Raw genomic sequence first — 19,078 nt, forward strand, 5'->3', positions numbered from 1 at the left:
ACCTTGAGATTAGCCCGGTGAGAAGGGTCATAGCACAGCCTTGCGAGAATCCGCCAAGGAAAATGCGAATTTCGGGGATACCTTGGGATACTAGATCGTCAATTAAAGTGATGATGTAGGCGATACTGAATTTCATGTCGTCCTCGTCCTCTGGGTTGTTAGGCTCAGGGCAAGAGGAGGGGAACGGTGAAAGTGGCGTGGGAGTATCCTAGGCTGTTTTCATAGCATTGCGGTGCTCGAGTGTATTGGGAAAGATCCATTTTATATATGGAAGTTTCTTGGCTAACTGATATTGTCTTGCGATGTCTGAACGGATGGAATGTGGGAAACTTGGAGAATAAATATAAGAGAAGAGACAAACCTTCCAAGCCAGCTGCATCGTCCCCTAGACCATGAAGGAAGATTAAGACGGCGGAGTGAACGGGATCCGAGCGTGAATGTGGCTGGTATCCCTTCCCACGCTGGCGTCCACAGCTTGGCGCCAAGCCTACAAGCATTAGTATCGCCAACCTCTCAGTCGAACGAGAGCCTGTGATTGGCCAAATCCTTATCGATATGCGTGGGCGTAAACCTGGGAAGGGATAATAATGGGTGTTTTCTTCAGTTGCAAGCAATTTCAAACCGGTGTAGGCTTTCGGTAGTGATTGATTAAGTAGGTTTAATGGCTTATGAGAGATGCATCAGATGTATTCTTGTCGAATATACACATTTGTCGCAATGCACCGCCACGGAGCAACGGAACGGTCCCGCTCTCACCCGTAACCTTCAACTAAAGCTCAAGAAAAATCCGCACTCATCTCTCACATCCCCCAAACAATGCCACAAATCGAAATCCTCCCAAACACCGGCGCTGCGCCCGCCCCCGGCTGGGCTTATGTGCCCGACACAGGCTACGACCCGTCAAAAGTCGCCATCAACCCGAAAGATCGTAAACGCGTTGCGGCACGGCCTGGTGGTGTACCCAGCGGCAACGAGCTCTCTGCGAGGCAGCAGACCGCAATCCAGAGAAGACTAGCAGAGTTAGAGAAAGACAATAACTCTAGGGAGGCTATTACAATACCAGGAAAAGGTGAGCTATTTCCTAGAACAGCTAAGAGGCCAGAGAAAGCGGGCAGCTAACGGAGCATTGCTACAGCTAAGTCAGGTGGTGCCAAAACCCCCGCGACGAAGAAAATCCTTACATCCCAAAAGAACATCGGACATTGGCTAGCAGATGAAGAAGCATTGCTCCAACAAGCTCAATCTCAAGTCTCCACCTTCCGTACCACTGTAGCCCGAACACCAGCCGCAAAAGTCGCCAAAACACCGGCTTCCAAGGCAAAGCGTTCTTTGGCCGCCACTCCATCCACACCTACGCAAGCGGCCACGCCAAATCCAGCCACTGTTGATACGCCCATCGTCGCTACACCTACAATAGCAACTATTACTCCGTCTACAACAGATGACTCTCTGTTCGACATCTCGACCACTGTTCCTCCACCACCAAGTGAAGACATCATTGCTGCTCTTCTAGCCGCTCCGCCTCTCTCTTATGCGGCTGCTCGTGTCGGCCCACCATCTGTAAATGCCCCACCACAGCGGCATTTTTGTGACACCTGCGGATATTGGGGACGGATAAGGTGCTTGAAGTGTGGAGCCAGGGTCTGTGGGCTAGAGTGTAAAGATGCGCACGAGCAGACTAGGTGTACGAGGTTTTGAGCAAAACAATATTACAAAATTAGAGGGGAAATGTTATCTCGGCGGTCTTTAGAATCGACCAATCGAATCAACCACCTGCTATCACATTGAGCGTTTCGGCGTTAGTTGTTATGGTTGCATGATACCCAGGGACTCAGGGGCGTAGGTACTTTTTATGTATACGAGATGACTTCAGAGCAGTCAGGAACCCAATTTCCTCTTCCGTATTCCCATTGGCGATAATCCTCAGGTAGGCATATGTTTAGTAGATGTTTCTTTGCTTCTCTTCTAACAGTCTTTGCTTTTAGCATATTCTCGAGCTTGGGACTGGAAAAGGCACTTGGGCAATGTATGAAGTTCTTTACTCTCTATGATACATCATTTATTTCACTCGTGAATGTAATTACACCAAGTTCGTTACTTTTCCTATCGATTCATTTCGCTCTTACCCGGTAATTATTCACAATTAGTTATGTCCGGTGAGCGCATTTTAAAATACCTTAGTGACATATCTTAGGCAAGTATTGTGTAACAATAATTATACGGACGACACTCGAATCCATTGAATTTACCAGTTATCCAACTCATTTTAAAAAATCCTTTTTACGTACTGTGATTCATTGCGACTTCCAAGTTATCATCTCAATAGGCAAGATCCTCCTCAAGTAGGCTCTCACTTAATTTCCATAGCCCCTCCGCCTCCTTCGGGTCAACTGCGTACGGCTTTATCTCGTCATCCGGAGCTAAATGACCGTCAAGGAGATAGGCGCCATTGTAATCTGAAATGGTCAGTGTGTATCTACTAGCATATCGATACTTTTGAGAGGCATACCAGCGATCCTAGGATCAAATGCACCAACAACATGCGTCGCTGTGCCTTCGTCGATTTGCTTTATTACAAGCCCTTCCCTTTCTCCCTCTTTATTACCTAATTCCTTATCCAAGTCCCCTGGTTGCAGTTCGCGTCAGCACTCTCCTCAAAACTCGCGATATCCGCGTACAAATGAAAACCTACTTACTTAAGTTCTTGAAGTCCTCCTCGGCCAATAACTGCCCCAGGTTTGTAAAGATAACACCCGGATGCACGCTATATGCCCGCAGCCTCTTCTCCCCCAGCTTTTCCGCCAAACTAACTGCAAACAGCATGTTCGCTGTCTTGCTCTGGCCATACGCGCGCCACTTTTCGTACGTCTTGCCGCCCTGGAAACCGTAATCGTCCCAACGGATCGGACTCAGACGGTGCCCATCGCTAGTCACACTAACAACACGCGGCGCGGGCGAGGTGAGCAGTTTTGGCATAATGAGGTTCGTGAAGAGAAAGTGGCCGATATGATTGGCGCCGAACTGCATTTCCAGGCCGTCGGCGGTAGTACCGTAGGGGGTGGCCATGACGCCGGCACTATTGACGAGGACGTCGATGTTTTCTGCGTATGCCAGGACTTCCTTTGCCGCCTGTCGTATTTGGGCTTGAGATGCGAGATCCAGCTTCAGTAGCCTAGTTGCGACCTGGGGTGATGCAGGGTCCGCAGTGATGGCTGCGACAACAGCTTGCAGTTTTGAGAAATCCCGGCTAGCGAGGATGATGAGCTTGGGCGAGTGCTTCGCAACGGTGCTGACGAAGAAGGCGCCTAAGCTACCAGGAGAAACGCCGGTGATTAGGACGACTTTGCCCTCAATTTCGGAAGAGAGGTCACCGCGACCTACGTGGCAGTTGTGGAGGCGGTGTATGGTGTTGCCATTATTGATTATGCTCAATTCTTATAGAGTAGCGCAATTAGTTCAGGCTTGGATATACTGATCAAGCTGCATGCAATCAAGACCAAAACCCCGAAGTCTTCTTATATTCCGGCTCCGGTTTTGATTTTGTCAGGGACGCCTGAGCCGACACCACCGGAGTGGTGCTGGAGCGCTTTTAAGAACAACTCCGCAATATTTATATCCCCCAAGAAGATATCACATTTGGGTATATGGTGGAGTAGGGCAAAAAACTCGCGTGCGGAGACAAATGTGGTAAGCCAGGACAGAAGTTAGATAAACCCGATTATCTCCGGAAGATCTACAATGACCGTTAACCCTTTTGAATCATGATCTCTCTACTCCTTTTCCCTCGAATTTGCTCCGGGATTAGTAAACCCAAAACCAGTCTCTCATTCCTGCACAGATCGAAAGTAATTTGAGGATCGGTTATCCAGAAGTGGATGAAGTAATTCGTCCATGTAACCATTTCGAATACCCCTATAGGTAGGCGTCTCAAATTGATTACAGCCTCCACGATGATGAACAACCTTGATGCAGAATACAACAACACAATCGCAAACTGAGATAGCAAAACAAATTTCCACAGAATATCCCTGGCACCCCAATTCTTACACCAAAACCGAAGCGACCACGGAGTCGGCATATCCCTCTCAAGGTAATAGAAATAGTCCTTAACGCCATAACCAGAATTGGTCCGCTAGTTGCAATGAACAATGATGCAGTATACCAAAGGTCTGATTCAATAGGGGACGGAAGGATATCGGACACGGAAGCATGAACTCCTCCATAAACTGCACCTAAGCCTACGAAAACAGCAAAAATCCCGTTTTGTTCCTCCCTGTTAGTTGCCTGGAGATTGGGCGGTGCCTTAAGTACAAGAGAAAACCCTTTGTTTCGTCCTCGAGGCGTTCTACATCATACAGAGGCCTCGAGTGTTTAGTTGCAAAAGGCAAATCTCTGAGAAGCTTAGGAAATTGTTTGAGTGCTCGAGAAGCAGTCGCTAGCGCTCTACATCCTGCTAGGCTAGTGGCATGGTACGAGGTTGCTGACCTGGTTCCGTCTTGGGGCCGAAATTAGGGCCAAAGTCCGCGGAGAGTAACTCTTGGCAGTAACTTTACTGTCCGAATCTTTTGATCGGCAGCGGCTCAGCAGGCGGTAAAGGAAACCAAGACACTACTTAGGGCCTGTTTTAGCCTTCCCGTTATCTATTTTTACTTTTTCTTAGGCTTTACGTGTCCCCTACGCATCACTTTCTACGCGTCTCCCTTTATAAGAGTGGCACGGGCAAGGAACGGGCAGAGACGCGAGCAGAGGTGCGTGCAGAGGCACAAGCAGGGGCACAAGTAGAGCCACAAGTAGAGCCACAAGCAGAGCCACAAGTAGAGCCACAAGCAGAGCCACAAGCAGAGTTACGAGTAGAGCCCGAGCAGAACCACAAGCAGAGCCATGAGCAGAGCCACGAGCAAAGGGAGGAGCAGAGGGAGAAGCAAAGGGAGAAGTAAAGGGGGCGGCCTAAATAGGAAGGTGGGGAAGTGGGAGGTGTCTAAATGAACAGTGCTCAGTTAATCTACAAGGGTAAATTAAGGTTAAGCTTTGATATTCCCTTTCTAGACACCCCTTTCTACCTCTACGCCTCGCACCTCTATACCTCTACGAAGGCCGACCGTTTTAAAAACCGTCCATCTGCTAAAACGCAGGGAATGCCAAAATCTCTACCTTTTGGAATTCGTATGCAATTTCAACCCAACACCCAAAATTCTTAATTAAAGTATTATGCGATAGAGAAGAAGCAGATTGGTTATTCTATATTGCGATAGTCAAATTCAAGGCGCAATTGCTATTTATTTGTTATCGTGGGCCTAGAATACGCAAAATACTTACTTCGATTTTCAAAACCGGCGGCCTTCGTACACTTTTCTACGTCTTTTCTTGTGGCCCTGCTCGTGGCTCTGCTTGTGGCTCGTGCGTCTACTCATTCGTGTCTCTGCCCGTGTTTCTGACCGTGTCTCCTTGCGTCTTCTTATGCGTCTCCTTGCACGTCTTATAGGGGGTTAAGTAGAGAGGTGTAGAGACATAGACGCAGACACAAAGATGTAAAAGACGCGGAGATATAAAGGCGTAGAGGCATAGAGGCGTAGAGGTGTAGAGGCGTAAAGGCGTAGAGGCGTAGAGGCGCAAAGGCGTAGAGGCGTAGAGGCGTAGAGGCGTAAAGGCGTAGAGGCGTACAGGCGTAGAGGCGTAAAGGAGGCGCAGAGGCGCCTCTGAGGGTATGCCGTGCTAAATTAAGCTACGACTCTAGTAAATAAGCTCTAAGCGACTAATTTTGCGCCGGCAGAATGAAACTTGGCAGAAGATTCGGACAGTAAAGTTACTGCCAAGAGTTACTGTCCAGATCCTGTCCGTCCGATAAGAATGTCCTGTTCATGACTTTCGTCAAACCGAGCGCACAGAATTGATGATTCATGTCCAAGTAGCGGGGGCAATACTAACCTTTGGGTTTCCAGATTCCAGATTCGAATTGACCGGTCCCTGCCGCCGCTAATTAGATTTTGTCCTGAGAACCGAACCATGTAGACCGTAGATGTATGAGACTCTTCCACGTGTTCTGGATGAGGGGAATAGAAGTTCTTGAAGCGACCAGCATTCCAGTCGTCTTCCATGTCTCGAATACACTCGGTAGTTTAGTGATCCATGTTGTTCTAACACTTTCGAATTGGTTGAGTGAGTAAGTGTTGACTTCAGCGGCTTATAAACTTCTTGATAGCAATTTTGATAATATGCTATGAGGCGGAATTCTGCACTTAGGCAGCAATGAAATGGTAGCAATGTGTCCAACTGCGGAGGAAGAAAGTCAGCAGAGGATCTCGATTGGGGAACAAAGTCAGCCCGGGAGATCCATTGGCCGAGGTATGCTGGGCTATGTACTTCGAATTTTGATGGTGTGTTTCTAGGTAGCGGAGAGAAGGTTTTTCTTGATATCGTATCATTTTCAAAGGAGAAAGAATATTTACGTCTTAAGATACATAACAGATCAATAAGCACCACCAGTCTTACCACTTAGATTGTCTCGATCAGCTAGTCGAAGAAGAAAGGCAACATGAATTAAATGGAACTGGATAACTAATTAATATTATGAGCCTAAACACTAGCTTAAACATGCAATACCAATAACCTAAAACGATACTCGTGCGTAAGCTTTAAAATGCAATGCAGAATCCCCGAAAATGCCGCCATCCGTCTATAAAATGTACATCGGTAGCTCTTCACCTGGCCTTATGGGGTTCCCGAACTAATAAACCCTAAAGTAAGGTCCCTCGCCTTCGCCATCCCAGTTGATCTCATCAACATCACCAACACCCACCAACTCTCCACCGAGTGTCATGCCCGCCGGGCATGGGAAACCCTGGCCAACGACCGGGAACCCAGCCACGTATGAAGCCACACCAGGCTTGATAGCCTGTAGACGGCCGACATGCTGGTCCCTCATGTTTCCATTTGGCCAGGTAGCGGTGCTGTGGTCGGCCGGGGCGAGGGAAGTGTAGACGTCAATTTGAGCTGTGCCATACGGATAGTCCGGGTTGCAATGTAGGCAGTTGTTGAGTGCGAAGTTAAACTCGCAGGTCTTGCCCGCAGTGTTGTTTGGGAAAGTGAAGGTAACGAGAGTCGTGATGTCGCTGTCAACGCCGTTCTTGTGGATACGACCTGTTGGGACGTTGTAGGCAATTGCACCGGTGGAAACGGTGTATTGCGAGAGTGTGTCTGGACGAATCATTGGGTCCGGAGTTGGGGTGGCAGAAGTGAGGGTGAGAAGGGCCGCAAGGGGGGCAATAGTGAACTTCATTTTGAAGATGTGTTCGAGATTGGAGGGCGATTGAGTGGTGACGTTACTAGTTCTTAGGGTAAAATTGATGTTAAGATAAACCACTTAAACAAGTATTTAAAATGGATGTGAAGAAGAGGAAGTGAATGTAGTGCTGATGATGGGCTTCTCTTACTATCTATCCCTTTTATATACCTCTTTGAATTCAGCTTCAGAGCCTCTGCATCACAAGCCCACCGCAGGCCTCAAGAACAACTGCGGTGTCTCAAAATTCACAAGTGCGCAGCATACAGCGCGATGTTACATAGCAAATCACTGCGGCCATGAGCTGAGGCATTACAGATACCAGGAAATAAGGTCAACATGACCAGGTTAAGCTAGCAGTATTCGTATACGCAGTAGGGCTGAATAAAAACTTGTCTTGGCAACTAGGGCTGAAATGCCACGATCCGGGAGCGTGCACGGAATTTCTGTTGATTGGTTCGGTGATAAATGCCAATATAACGCATTTAGATGCAGTGGAGGCCGTGCTACTCGGAGAAAGGGTTTCACGGAGGCGCAGTGTTACCCTGGATATTGCCGTCTTGGATTTCTTGGCGTGACTGGTTTGGCTATATTGATTAAGTGTTCCTGAAATATATCGCTGTAAATAAACTAATCTCAATTCGTAGAAGTATTCAGCCCTTGAAGAGTGGCTGGCTACCTCCTGCTTGGGGCTGCTAGAGAAACACTCATAAACGTGGCGCTCGTCTTTTTGTCTTGGGTTTTCAGCCTCTGCTTGGCAGTTATACCAGTCCGGTCGGTGACCGGAGTAGTTTGAATAATGTTGTCGAATTCATCATCAAGTCCATGATCTGACTCAGACTCATCCTCAGGGTCCACTGTGACTTGTGCTGGCTTGGTCTGTATTATCTTCTCAGGTGGCTTCTTGTCACTAGAGCCTAACGGCGTAGGATTAGCGAAAGGCTTAGAGAGAAGAACACGCCTTCGTAGTTCTGCCATCTCTTCTTCGTCGTCAGAAGACTCTGGTAAGGCATACGGGTCACGCTCTTCATATTCTGCGCCTTCGTCCTCGATGTCTTCTTCGTTTTCATTGCCCTGGTTTTTGCCTTTGCCACAGCTTTCTCCTCCATCTTCACCTTCACCTTCATCTTCATCTTCATCGTCATCGATTGGCCGTCTATTCATATTGCCACCCTTCCATGCATCTTCCTCGGTGCCTGCATCACGGTCCGCCCTGCTTTCAGAGTATTCCCGTTCAATTTTCTCTAGCCAAACTTCTTCAGTCTTTTTAATTTCCTCTTCCGAACTGCAGGCAGCATAGCGTTTTAGAAGGGCTCCGTTGATTTCCAGAAATGCATCCCCATACGAGAAGGATGATAGTACTTGCTCAGCCCACTCAGTATGTCCACATATATAAAAACAGGCAGCCAGCGCTTCCACACAGTTTAGTCGCCAGGGTCGTCCGTAATTTGTAGGGTTTGCGGCGATAAGGTAGGGCACTGATATAAAATTAGAAACTATCGTGAGCACCGGAAAGTAGTGGAACATACACAATCTTTCACACTTCCCACCAATCCTCTTGAATGGTACTTCATCAACTCGATTCCATGAACATTCAACCACTGCAGCACCATACTGCTCCAGTAGTTCTTTATCCGCCCCTGACAGAATATTTTTAGCTTTCGGGCTATATAGATATAAGTAATCTGCATTTGGAAGGATCAGATCCTTCTTACGAAATAACCACACCAGCAAACTTCTGTCCAACATGAAGCTCTCGCATCAAACCCAATCTCATTAGCTTCTTGCCTGAGCATCGTCTCGCATCACAGTGACCTAGATCCCAGCAGGCAGCTTTGAAAGTAGGTTTGGAGTTGGTGGCACCTTCACCAGTGTCATCGCAGGGTGGTCCTCGGAGGCGCGGTGTGTTAGAGTACTTCTTGCCACGGGAGGAGAAATTGTCTTTCTTATGTCGAACCATATCGCAGTGATGGGTTTTGTGCACGTAGATCGTATAGACAACTGATTGTAGTAAAGTCTTGAGAAGTTCATTGCCAAGCACAAACTTATCTAATCACCACATGATTATCTTTAGCCGCTTCACCAAGTTTAATTAACTTTATAACGTAACTTATTGACGGAGACTTTTCAGTTAATAAAATTGCTGCTAAATATTATGAAAAACGCTGGAGCATATGGCAATTCCAACTTGTGGCGTTGAAGGATGCGTGCTCTCGCGGAAATATTACTGGGATTTGGCCACTGTCCAACTCATCAGGCACATAGCGTAATGTCCCACGAAAGGGTCTGATTTATGAGATAACACGTAACACTATTACGAGGTGTGAGGAGTACAAAGTAAGTTCATTACCCATAATAGTATATATGGACTCACGTGTTTGAGCGATTTCAGATAACAGCCGCATATTTGCAGTGAGTTTCGTGGTCCATATACTACTTTGCGGCTGAGAGTTCTGGTGCGAAATATTCCAAGGGGATAGGTTGAATGCCGCTCCTGTCAATTAGTGCTGAGATGGCACAATTGAGACGGGATTCGCAAAGCAGTGTCCATTCAATGTCAAAAGCCTTAGGTGGGTGGAAACCAGTCCCAAAACCGGTGACGAACCTGACAGACGGAGATTCGAAGATTGAGTAAGTCAAGCAAATCACACTTTTGGGAGCTGCGCGGAGAATTACAGAAAGTAACATGACTCAGTATCATCGCTGTGCCCGCTATTGCAGCTTCTGCGGAGATAACATGGCGATTCCCAGATGACCATGGTGGCCAGCCTTGGAGGAGCTTGTATCATTCTGTTATCGGGGCACGGGTTTATCTATACTCCCATCCAGCTCACGACCTGCGGCGGCAGTATGGCGTTGAATATTATGCACAGTGTCTCCTGCAATATCTGGAAAATCTGCCTGATTTAGGCCAGCGGCCATTGCATTTTGCAGCTCATAGTACTGGTGGAATTGTTTTGAAAAAGGCTCTTACGGACGCAATGAGCGGAGCTACATTAGATGAAGTATCAGATCGTGTGGTGAGATGCTGTTTCAGCGTTGCCTTTTGGGGCGTTCCCCGTGAGTGAGAAAGGTTTAGCTGCATTTCTAATGGCCCAAAGACTGACTGAGGATAGACTATGGCAGCACTGTTCTGTCCGAACCGGCACATAAGGAAAGTGTCATGCACATTCTAGGACTATCCCGCCCAATGACTGAACTCCTTCGACTGGAATTCAGTTCTCTCAACCTCGACCAGTTGGAGCGGTTCAGTGAAGAGTTTGCAACTCTTGCAATAGGTTTAAAGAAAATCTGGACCTTTGTGGAGACTCGAGAGACCTCCTTGGCCGTTGTAGCTAGTGGACAGGAGACTAAACTGGAGATGGCTGTAAGTGGACAATATATTTCTGTGTCACCTGCTGACTACAAAGGTTGTCGATCGCCGGTCTGCCACTCTCAGTACATCTAACTTAGAGTTTGGCAGTGAAGAAGTCGCGGAGGTTTCTTCCAATCATGCCGAACTTCCACGTTTCGGAAATAGGTCTAATGCCTTAACTTTCTTAAAGTATCTAGATGATCTCAGATCTCTAATTGACGGACTATTTAGTCAAGAGCAGAAGGATATTGCATTAATAGAGCGACAGGTGCTTGCGGATGTTCACCTCTTCTACGACTCTAGCACCAAGGAGGAGAAATCAAGCATCAAGGTGTGGTCCGAAACGCCAGAGTTGCAAGAGCTTTTGGATAAGGGTCCAGCGGCTTGCTTGAAGCGAAGACTGCCGAGCGTTCGAGATCGTCGCGAGCCCAAAGAGGAGATAGGGAAGGATGGGAAGTTGGTGGAGGAGGAAATCAGCACTCTAGTCCCAACCATTGTGATCACCTCTGAAGATGAAGATCAAGAAAATGAAGCAGAGACTCAAGAGCAGAACACAAGTGAAATAAGCAGGAAACGTATGGTAGAACTCAGTGACCGTAACTCGACGTCAATCCAGGAGAATGACATGCTACCGCACGACACTTCTAACATGAGTGAGAGTTTTAGCCACTCTCATAAACCAATCGATGTACGCCCAGACCACCGAGAGGAGAAACAAGTACGATCGCTCCAAAAGAATACTGTAGCACATTCTGTACAATTTGCCTTGGATAGCGAACAGGATGTTTACGACGATTTTCAATTACGTTACGGAGAAGGCCCAACGTCAATGGCCGACTTTTTCGCCCCAGCGATACTTCGCTATACTACCAACAACAACCCGAGCTCTGAGTCCATTGCAATAGTGCAAAAAGATGGCCAACGGTCTAAACCCATTGGTTTTAACGATACTGAGAAAGAGCGATTCACTCGTGGCGAGCAAGGTACATTCAAACTTCCGGACTTATCTCGCTCCCTCTTCCGATGGATACACCTTCCAGCGAACAACATGCTGTGGATTCCTTCATTGTTTCAAGTAATCGCAAAAGAGCAAAGGCAACCATCACTTTACAAAGCTTTACTACACAAACGAGTATGGAATTCGAAAAAGAATGTCGCACGGCATGGAGCCCCCCACGGCCGATTTATGCAGCCCGGTTGTCAGGCATTCTTCGAACAGGTGATGGAGTCATCTGGGCTTGACGCCACAGCAAACATCACGAGCCCCGTTGATGATGTTCAAATTTATGTCTATGTGAGTATATATCCACTTCAACTTAGCTGGGAAATGTTGAGGCAGTTTAGTACACCAAGACTACCTGACCCCGTTTGTCAAAGCCTTTTCTAGGCATACGCCTCTCTATACGGCTCTTGGCAATCGCAATACACGAGATTCCAGGTCGTTTAATTGCTGCCGGCCAGTTTCATAGCTATGCCCTTGTGGATGACTTTAAGCTATTTAGCAAAGCTTACCAAACATCGCAGTGGAGCCTTAGGGAACCCTCTGCTTAAATAAAGTCATAAAAACTCTCTTGTATATCTAACTTGAACTCCCCAATACCTTAACTCGAACAAGTATGCTGTGGCAACAACTAAACATATGGCACCCGCACCATCCCTATTTGTTCCAACTTCACTGTGTTCTTTTTGTTTCGCTCTTAGGCCTAATATCCAACTAATCCTGTATGAGCAGTTCCCCTACCTTCACTGGGACACCTTTGGTAGTCTTATGGCCCGAAGCCGCCTCATCGCGAAACGCCTCAGCCAGAAAAGCTCGTATCCGGTTGATCCAAGCATTAAGAACGACTCCCTTGAGCACAAGCTTCTTTGGTTCTATCTCAACAATTCCGCAGACCTTCCCCTCCACCATCGGCGATCATTGGATCAATACGGTTATCCTCACCTAGTAAATACACGAGCACGCGACGAAGATCAGGTCTTATACAAGCGTAGCAAATTTACAGGCATTACCTGGATGAACGACAGAGCAACGACCAAGGCCTGGAAGAAAAGTCATCTGGCAGAGCTAATGGAACGAGAAAGATTGCGAGTACACGGCTTTAAATCGAAACAAAAACGTCCTATCGGAGCTCTTGCAGATCTTTGGAGCAACGATAATGATAGCAAGGTGCTTATAATCGATCAACTCTGGTGCTGGGTTGTTGATCACGGTATGCCGAATTCTTAGCCTACCACTTCTTCGCTATTCCCCGCGGAATCCAAGTGCAAGTTTAGTGTAAATACAGCTGATGCATTTGGGCTTGACCCTAGGTACTGTGATTACGTGTTTTCCACCACAGAATTCTGAAGTCCGTGATGGCCGACCTACTCAGGGAGACCTTCGGAATACTATATATAATGATGTTAATGGTCAGTCGAACCATTATATCACGGAATGTTCTTCCTTTAATAGCTTTCAGGCGACCCAAGATTTGCAACGCAGTGTAGAGACTCTTTGGACTTGGCCGCTCTTGCCATATTTCATGCTGTCACAGTCTTGCTAGAGAAGTGCACATATAAGGACTTGCAAGTATTCGATGTTTTCTCTGAGTACATCAGCCTGCTTGTGGGTGCACCGGAGCTCTCTGTAGTGATGCCTAAGATACTAAGTGCTGTCAGACTGAGCACCAAACGAGATCATTTAAAGTTTTCAGAGATAGTCAACTACGGCAAGACACAGGCGAAGATCAGGAATCTATTCGTGAGACTCTTCGGAATCTTCACAATAGAGACGATCTTACTGCTCTACTAGAGCTTCGCGATATAGAAGATGAACTGAGGACTCTGGACAAAGTCTTTTCGGAGCAGGTCACCGTCATTGACCAGATGCTTTCAGCTTACAAAAAGATTGACCAATACAATGAGCAAAAGTTATCCTCTCGGGTAAGTCCGGAAGAATACAGAAGGCAGAGGGACTCAGTACTTCATCTCAATAGCATCTCCTGGCTCCATAATGCTAGGGCGCGGGTTGAGAAATACCAATCCCAAACTGAGAATATGCGGAACAGCTGCATTTCAGTGCAGGAATCTGTAGGTTCATGATTTACACTCGGGCCACGTCTGCGCTTATAAATTGCAAGTATAAACTCCTCCTTGACATGAAGCAGAAGCAGGCAAACGTCGCCGAAGCTAGCTTATCCCGCTTGTCCGCAGAGGTTGCGTCGGAACAGAACCGTGCTATCATGATCTTCACCATCTTCACCATCATTTTTGTAAGTTAATCGTTTTCTTTGCATTGACCGTGTCTAATAATAATCAAAGTTGCCACTTTCATTCTTTACCTCCTTCTTCGGCATGAATGTCAGCGACTGGAGCGGGCAAGAGACATACCTAAGCCTGCACACCATTATGCTAATTGCTGGTCTCATTTCCGCTGCTGTCATTGTCATCGCTTTACTCTTAGCGTTCAGTAGGTCCCTTCGTAACAAGGTGACGATAGCACTGAGACAAGGGTTGAAGCGATGGCCGACAAAGATCTTGAGGTTCCTTTTCAAGCCTATAGCGCGATGTATCCCCCAAACCGCTGATGTAGCTTCCATTACTACCTATCGAGACTTGGAACACGGGATCGGGCCGCGCTCTAGCCGACTGTCAGAGGACTGGAGATCTCCTGTGGCTGGCGTGGAGGTCCATCAGTTTGGTTCGAATGGTAGGCCGAAGTCTAATCTGGACTAAAGAGGTGCTGCAAATAGCCTTGACTTAATTATGGTAAATTCTTCAAGAGGCCTTTGCTTCTTCAGGAAAACCATTCAGCATAGGTCCTCTGAAACTGTTTAACCGCACCCCAAAATCTCGCATACGTAGTAATAATTGAATAAATCCGAGGACGATATTTGTCTAAGCATGCTATTCAATACCATATTTTCAACTAATTAAGTTGACCTCATGACAGCGGATATTCTAAGTGAGACTGCTCGAAGGGAGTTCAGGATTTAACGGATCCTAATGTCGTAAGTGAAATATGTACGCTCCGGATTTGGCTAGCTTCGCTTTGCCCAGCCTTCATCTAGTAAGGAGCTTATTTCGGGCCGGTCAGGTTTTGCTACAAGTATCCTTTGTTTAATTCAGTCCTGCAGCGTCAGCATGTCTTCTACAACATGACCCCTTTACCAAGCCTTAATCACCTATAACAATTCCTTCGACTCTTGGAGGTAACGCCATCAATTCCTTCGCAATGGAAGCTCATGAGCGGACTGTGTCTGAAATATCGAAACGGGTCAAATCATTCCATGAGCGACAACAACCTTTCGGAGTATCCCTTAACCCGTCAGGACCGAAGTGAGGAAGGTCCGTGCACGAACATTGCGTATTGTTTGGCGCGAGGCCTTGATCTAATTGATCCAATTGGCTAGCCCTTATCGATAACCGTACGACCCATTTTGACGGGTTAAGGGATACTAAGGAGTTCTGGAACATCTATGATCGACCAAAGTATGACGCATTAAGGACAAAATATCATGCGGAAACACTTCCAAGCGTCTATCAGAAAGTCAGGTCTAAAGATGAATTCCAGAGGAATGACGCTACGAAGGGATTTTTCAGTGCCATCATTGGAAAGACTTCGCTATTATCAACCAAGTCATAAATATGTAATCGTTAGAACTTTGGGAACCTATGCTTAGGCATAACTTGAGCATCAGTAATTTGAACACGCTGTGTTCTTGCAATTATATGTCAGAATTCTTAAAAGTCATGGAAAATTATCCTTGCTCAAGGAATTAGAAATTTTGATTCGCCGATATTAACCTTCAGAGCCGCCTTGACAATGCCAACGAAAATGTTGCCTAGCGAGACGCGAGCCCTGCAGCCTTGAAACTAGAGACCCCCACTCTCACCTTCGCAACTCATAACTGTATACCACCTTTCACTTCACGCTAAAATTCTAGTAGACTGACTACTTCCGGCCTTAACCTTTATCATAATTCCAATTTTATTTCGGCGCCCAACCGCCCACCCTGGAGGCAGCATCTGCGCGAATGGCCACCAGAGACCGCTTTAGCGGTTTCGGTGAGCCACCTACAACTCCCCTGCAGCGCTACATATGTATGTCGATCCATACGTTTGCAGGCCTTGATACATCCTTGGATAATACTTATTCTGATCTAACTGTATAGTAAACGCGTGCGACCCCCAAAATTTCGAGCCAAACCTTGCGTTGAACTTGGAGATATCGGACCTAATCAACGCTAAAAAAGGAAACGCGTAAGGCCCTCCTTGCACGTATACAACAGAGCTTTTGGGTTCTAATATAACTGCCAGTCCTCGAGAAGCTGCGGTTGCGATTGTGCACTATATTAACCACCGGAACCCAAACGTATCCCTCTTAGCGCTTAATGTGAGGCTGCATAATTTCGAGACTCTCGACTGTCGCTTACACTCTACCAGCTCCTCGACATTTGTGTTAAGAACTGCGGCTATCCATTCCACCTTCAAATAAGCACCAAAGAATTTCTCAATGAGCTTGTTCGACGATTTCCGGAACGGCCGCCAGTCAACCCAACCCGAGTACAGAATAAGATCCTCGAATTAATAGAAGAATGGCGGCAAACAATATGTCAGACTTCACGGCACAAAGAGGATCTAGGGTTCATCAGGGATATGCACAGGTTACTAAGCTTTAAGGGCTATGTATTTCCGGAGATCCGAAGGGAAGACGCAGCTGTCCTTAATCCAAGTGACGTATGTGAGATTATTTTGGGTGATCTATGGCAAAGCACTAGCTGACTCTACACCAGAACCTGAGGTCTGCGGAGGAAATGGAGGAAGAAGAGAGAGCCGCACAATCAGCAAAATTACAGGAACTCATTCGGCGTGGCGGGCCCCAGGACCTTCAGGAAGCCAACAAGCTGATGAAAGTAATGGCAGGTTATGACACAAGGAATAAGACCGATTATCGGGCAAAGGCTGCTGAGGAGGTGGGCAAAATACAGCAAAAGGCTAAGATATTAGAAGAAATGCTGCAGGGATATAAACAAGGTGACAAAATAAAAGAGGGCGATGTCTTCGAGGTAAGTCAACCTCTTATGAAATCAACGGAGTGAGATAAAATCCCCGCTGACTGCATGGGCAGGAACTTGCAAATGCGCTCGCGAGCGCACAACCTAAGATACAGAAGATGTGCGAAGAAGAATCAGATGATCACGAAGCTGTCGCAAAGTTATTTGAAATCAACGACAGTATACATCGAACAATAGAGAGGTACAAATTGATTAAAAAAGGAGATATCGAAGGTGCATCTAAGATTCCGAAGGGGACATTGGGGACTAGCGGCGCAGGAGTGTCAAAAGGACCTGACAATGAACTGTCATTGATCGACTTTGGGGGACCCGAGGATTCAGAAATGCCGGGCCAAAGTAACCCACCCGAGGCACCGCAGGACGCTCCCAAAGGTAATGCTTTAGAAGATGACCTTCTAGGGCTATCTTTAGGGGGCGAAACTTACGGACAGACTGGTGGCATATCACTAGGAATGTCGAACGGCGCCAGTGAGCTTTCTAGATTAATATTTGAATTCCAACAACTAATGTATATTAATATAGATTTCCCTAGCCCTTCGTCCGGGATGTCAAGTCCTCCACCTCAAAATCCGCAATCTACTGTTCCCAAACCAAACTATGACCCCTTCGGATCCATTAGTAGCTCACAACCTCCCCTGCAGCAATCCGTGGCACCTCCATCTTCTTTCTTCCCCCAAACTCAGCCACAGCAGACTCAACCATTACGTTCGCCCATACACCCATTTGCCGTGCTCTCTTCACCTGCGCCACGACAAGCGTCACCTTTCCAATTTCAACAGTCCGTCAAACCAGCCACTCCCCCTCCATCCTCTAGCGCACTGCTTAGCCTCGGCAGCTCTTCAAATCTTGGGCAATCATCTACTCATTCACGACCAATTAGCAATACAGCCGCTTCTAATGACGACGATGAGTGGACATTTGCCTCGGCCATCCCAGACCAGTCTAAGGACATTACAGTCAGCAACACTAGCGTTAATGTCACTTTCAATGTGTCCCGCGAGTCCGACGATGCCATCCTAATCAAATCGCGCATCTCCAACAATACCTCTCAGCCAGTGACAGATCTAACTTTCCAAGTGGCTGTGTCTAAGGTGAGCTTCTTTATGAAAAGTCCTAATGTGGTAGTGCTTTTCTCGTCTAGGTATAGACTCTAACTATGTCAGGGCTATTCTCTCCGCCTCGAACCCCAATCTAGTGTTTCCCTCGCTCCGAATCAAGCAAATGGTATCACGCAAGTCATCCGGTTGCATAGTGTACAACGTGGGTACGGCAGCTCTGTCAAGATGCGCTGGAAGGCTGCGTACTTAGTTGGTGGGGCGAGGAAAGAGGAGCATGGAGAAATTCTATCACTAGGGATTGCTTAGTGCTCGGCTAGGAGTGGGTTATTTGGATATAATTTATCAAAGGAAAATGGACATTTTTCTTCTTTGATTGCAGCATTTGAAGCATGGCGGGTAGTTGAGCTTGCTACAAGCAAATTTGGAAGGAGATGGGATTTATTGTGGCCTGGTTAGATGGCTTATACTATTTCGTAAGAATGAGGAGCTGACAACCTCTTGCAGTGCTGAGGAAAATAAATGTCAAATGTCTTTACCTATAATGTCCGCACCGTATATTCGACCAAAACCGTGAACGTCCGTCCATGGACCGCCACAAATACTGCAAAGGTTTAGTCGACGGTGGTATTGCCCGACCAGGCAGAGATTCAACGAGAGCCAATGAATAAAGGACATTACGTGCCAACGCGACTGACCTTTATATTTGGTACAGTGAGGGAGCTCAAGATACATCCTATATTTTAGTAACTTTGTATTTGTTCGGCCTAGATAGGCTAGACCTGTTACAGCCAATACTACCTCTACTCTCCACCCTAAGAGACCTTTTACACAGTCTACACGGTATCCAGCTACAGCAGGGGTACACATACGGGGTAAACGCTCTCCATGCTAACATGCCTGTAGAATAACATAACCCGGGCATTTTGTAAAGGGCTCGCTTATTTTGGAAATATACGCGTGTTGTCCTATTTGTGGTACCCCTTTTTATTCTGCAACCTTTCCTCCTGATACGGCCAGAACAGTACATTTTGCTCCTGCCCAGTTGAAGCGTGGTCGGAAATGACACGATCTGGCCATAAAATGATGACTCTATGAATCTCTTGATTTCTCCGCGCGCGAGATACGGCTTGTTAATCTTCTACCGTGAAAGGAGAGCGAAAGTATATATTGCCGGTTTGAACATGTCTCTCTAGATAAGAAACCAGATTTTGAAGCATTGTCGCATTCTTGGGGCCCTTCAGTTGAACTACGCCCCATGCTGCTCAATGATCACTCTCATCTGGCCACAGATGATATCGAGAAAACTGTTTTCATAACACCCCACAACCAT

The 19,078-nt window shown here is 46.9% G+C and overlaps 6 protein-coding genes across 6 annotated transcripts; 3 read left to right on the plus strand and 3 right to left on the minus strand.

Annotated features, from left to right (window-relative positions):
* Positions 1 to 816: 816 nt before the first annotated feature.
* K441DRAFT_577202 (uncharacterized protein) lies at positions 817 to 1,698 on the plus strand (the record flags this gene model as incomplete). Its single annotated transcript, XM_067644230.1, has 2 exons — positions 817 to 1,069; positions 1,136 to 1,698. The coding sequence occupies 2 exons, from the start codon at positions 817 to 819 to the stop codon at positions 1,696 to 1,698; spliced, it is 816 nt and encodes a 271-aa protein (XP_067500463.1).
* Positions 1,699 to 2,319: 621 nt separating this feature from the next.
* K441DRAFT_707496 (WW domain-containing oxidoreductase) lies at positions 2,320 to 3,901 on the minus strand (the record flags this gene model as incomplete). Its single annotated transcript, XM_067653727.1, has 4 exons — positions 2,320 to 2,456; positions 2,510 to 2,626; positions 2,697 to 3,377; positions 3,751 to 3,901. The coding sequence occupies 4 exons, from the start codon at positions 3,899 to 3,901 to the stop codon at positions 2,320 to 2,322; spliced, it is 1,086 nt and encodes a 361-aa protein (XP_067500464.1).
* Positions 3,902 to 6,763: 2,862 nt separating this feature from the next.
* Positions 6,764 to 6,994, minus strand: K441DRAFT_477566 (uncharacterized protein; the record flags this gene model as incomplete). The annotated part of the gene is made up of 1 exon (XM_067641888.1): positions 6,764 to 6,994. A coding segment is annotated over one exon (231 nt), but the record flags the coding sequence as incomplete, so codon positions are not given.
* A 960-nt stretch (positions 6,995 to 7,954) lies between these two features.
* Positions 7,955 to 9,239, minus strand: K441DRAFT_577181 (DUF367-domain-containing protein; the record flags this gene model as incomplete). Its single annotated transcript, XM_067644228.1, has 3 exons — positions 7,955 to 8,757; positions 8,809 to 8,945; positions 8,995 to 9,239. 3 exons carry the CDS (start codon positions 9,237 to 9,239, stop codon positions 7,955 to 7,957), a joined length of 1,185 nt encoding a protein of 394 aa, XP_067500466.1.
* Positions 9,240 to 10,629: 1,390 nt separating this feature from the next.
* K441DRAFT_665476 (uncharacterized protein) lies at positions 10,630 to 14,520 on the plus strand. Its single transcript, XM_067649505.1, has 8 exons — positions 10,630 to 10,646; positions 10,690 to 11,928; positions 12,367 to 12,844; positions 12,945 to 13,043; positions 13,094 to 13,239; positions 13,293 to 13,703; positions 13,754 to 13,885; positions 13,935 to 14,520. Exons 1-8 carry the CDS (start codon positions 10,641 to 10,643, stop codon positions 14,346 to 14,348), a joined length of 2,925 nt encoding a protein of 974 aa, XP_067500467.1. The 5' UTR covers positions 10,630 to 10,640; the 3' UTR covers positions 14,349 to 14,520.
* A 1,129-nt stretch (positions 14,521 to 15,649) lies between these two features.
* K441DRAFT_689194 (ADP-ribosylation factor-binding protein-like protein GGA1) lies at positions 15,650 to 18,054 on the plus strand (the record flags this gene model as incomplete). The annotated part of the gene is made up of 8 exons (XM_067652273.1): positions 15,650 to 15,716; positions 15,788 to 15,875; positions 15,933 to 16,008; positions 16,059 to 16,352; positions 16,409 to 16,681; positions 16,744 to 17,158; positions 17,213 to 17,781; positions 17,854 to 18,054. The coding sequence occupies 8 exons, from the start codon at positions 15,650 to 15,652 to the stop codon at positions 18,052 to 18,054; spliced, it is 1,983 nt and encodes a 660-aa protein (XP_067500468.1).
* Between the last annotated feature and the right edge of the window lie 1,024 nt (positions 18,055 to 19,078).

The sequence above is a fragment of the Cenococcum geophilum genome, assembly GCF_001692895.1.
Source record: "Cenococcum geophilum 1.58 unplaced genomic scaffold K441scaffold_43, whole genome shotgun sequence".
Taxonomy (NCBI): Eukaryota; Fungi; Ascomycota; class Dothideomycetes; order Gloniales; family Gloniaceae; genus Cenococcum; species Cenococcum geophilum.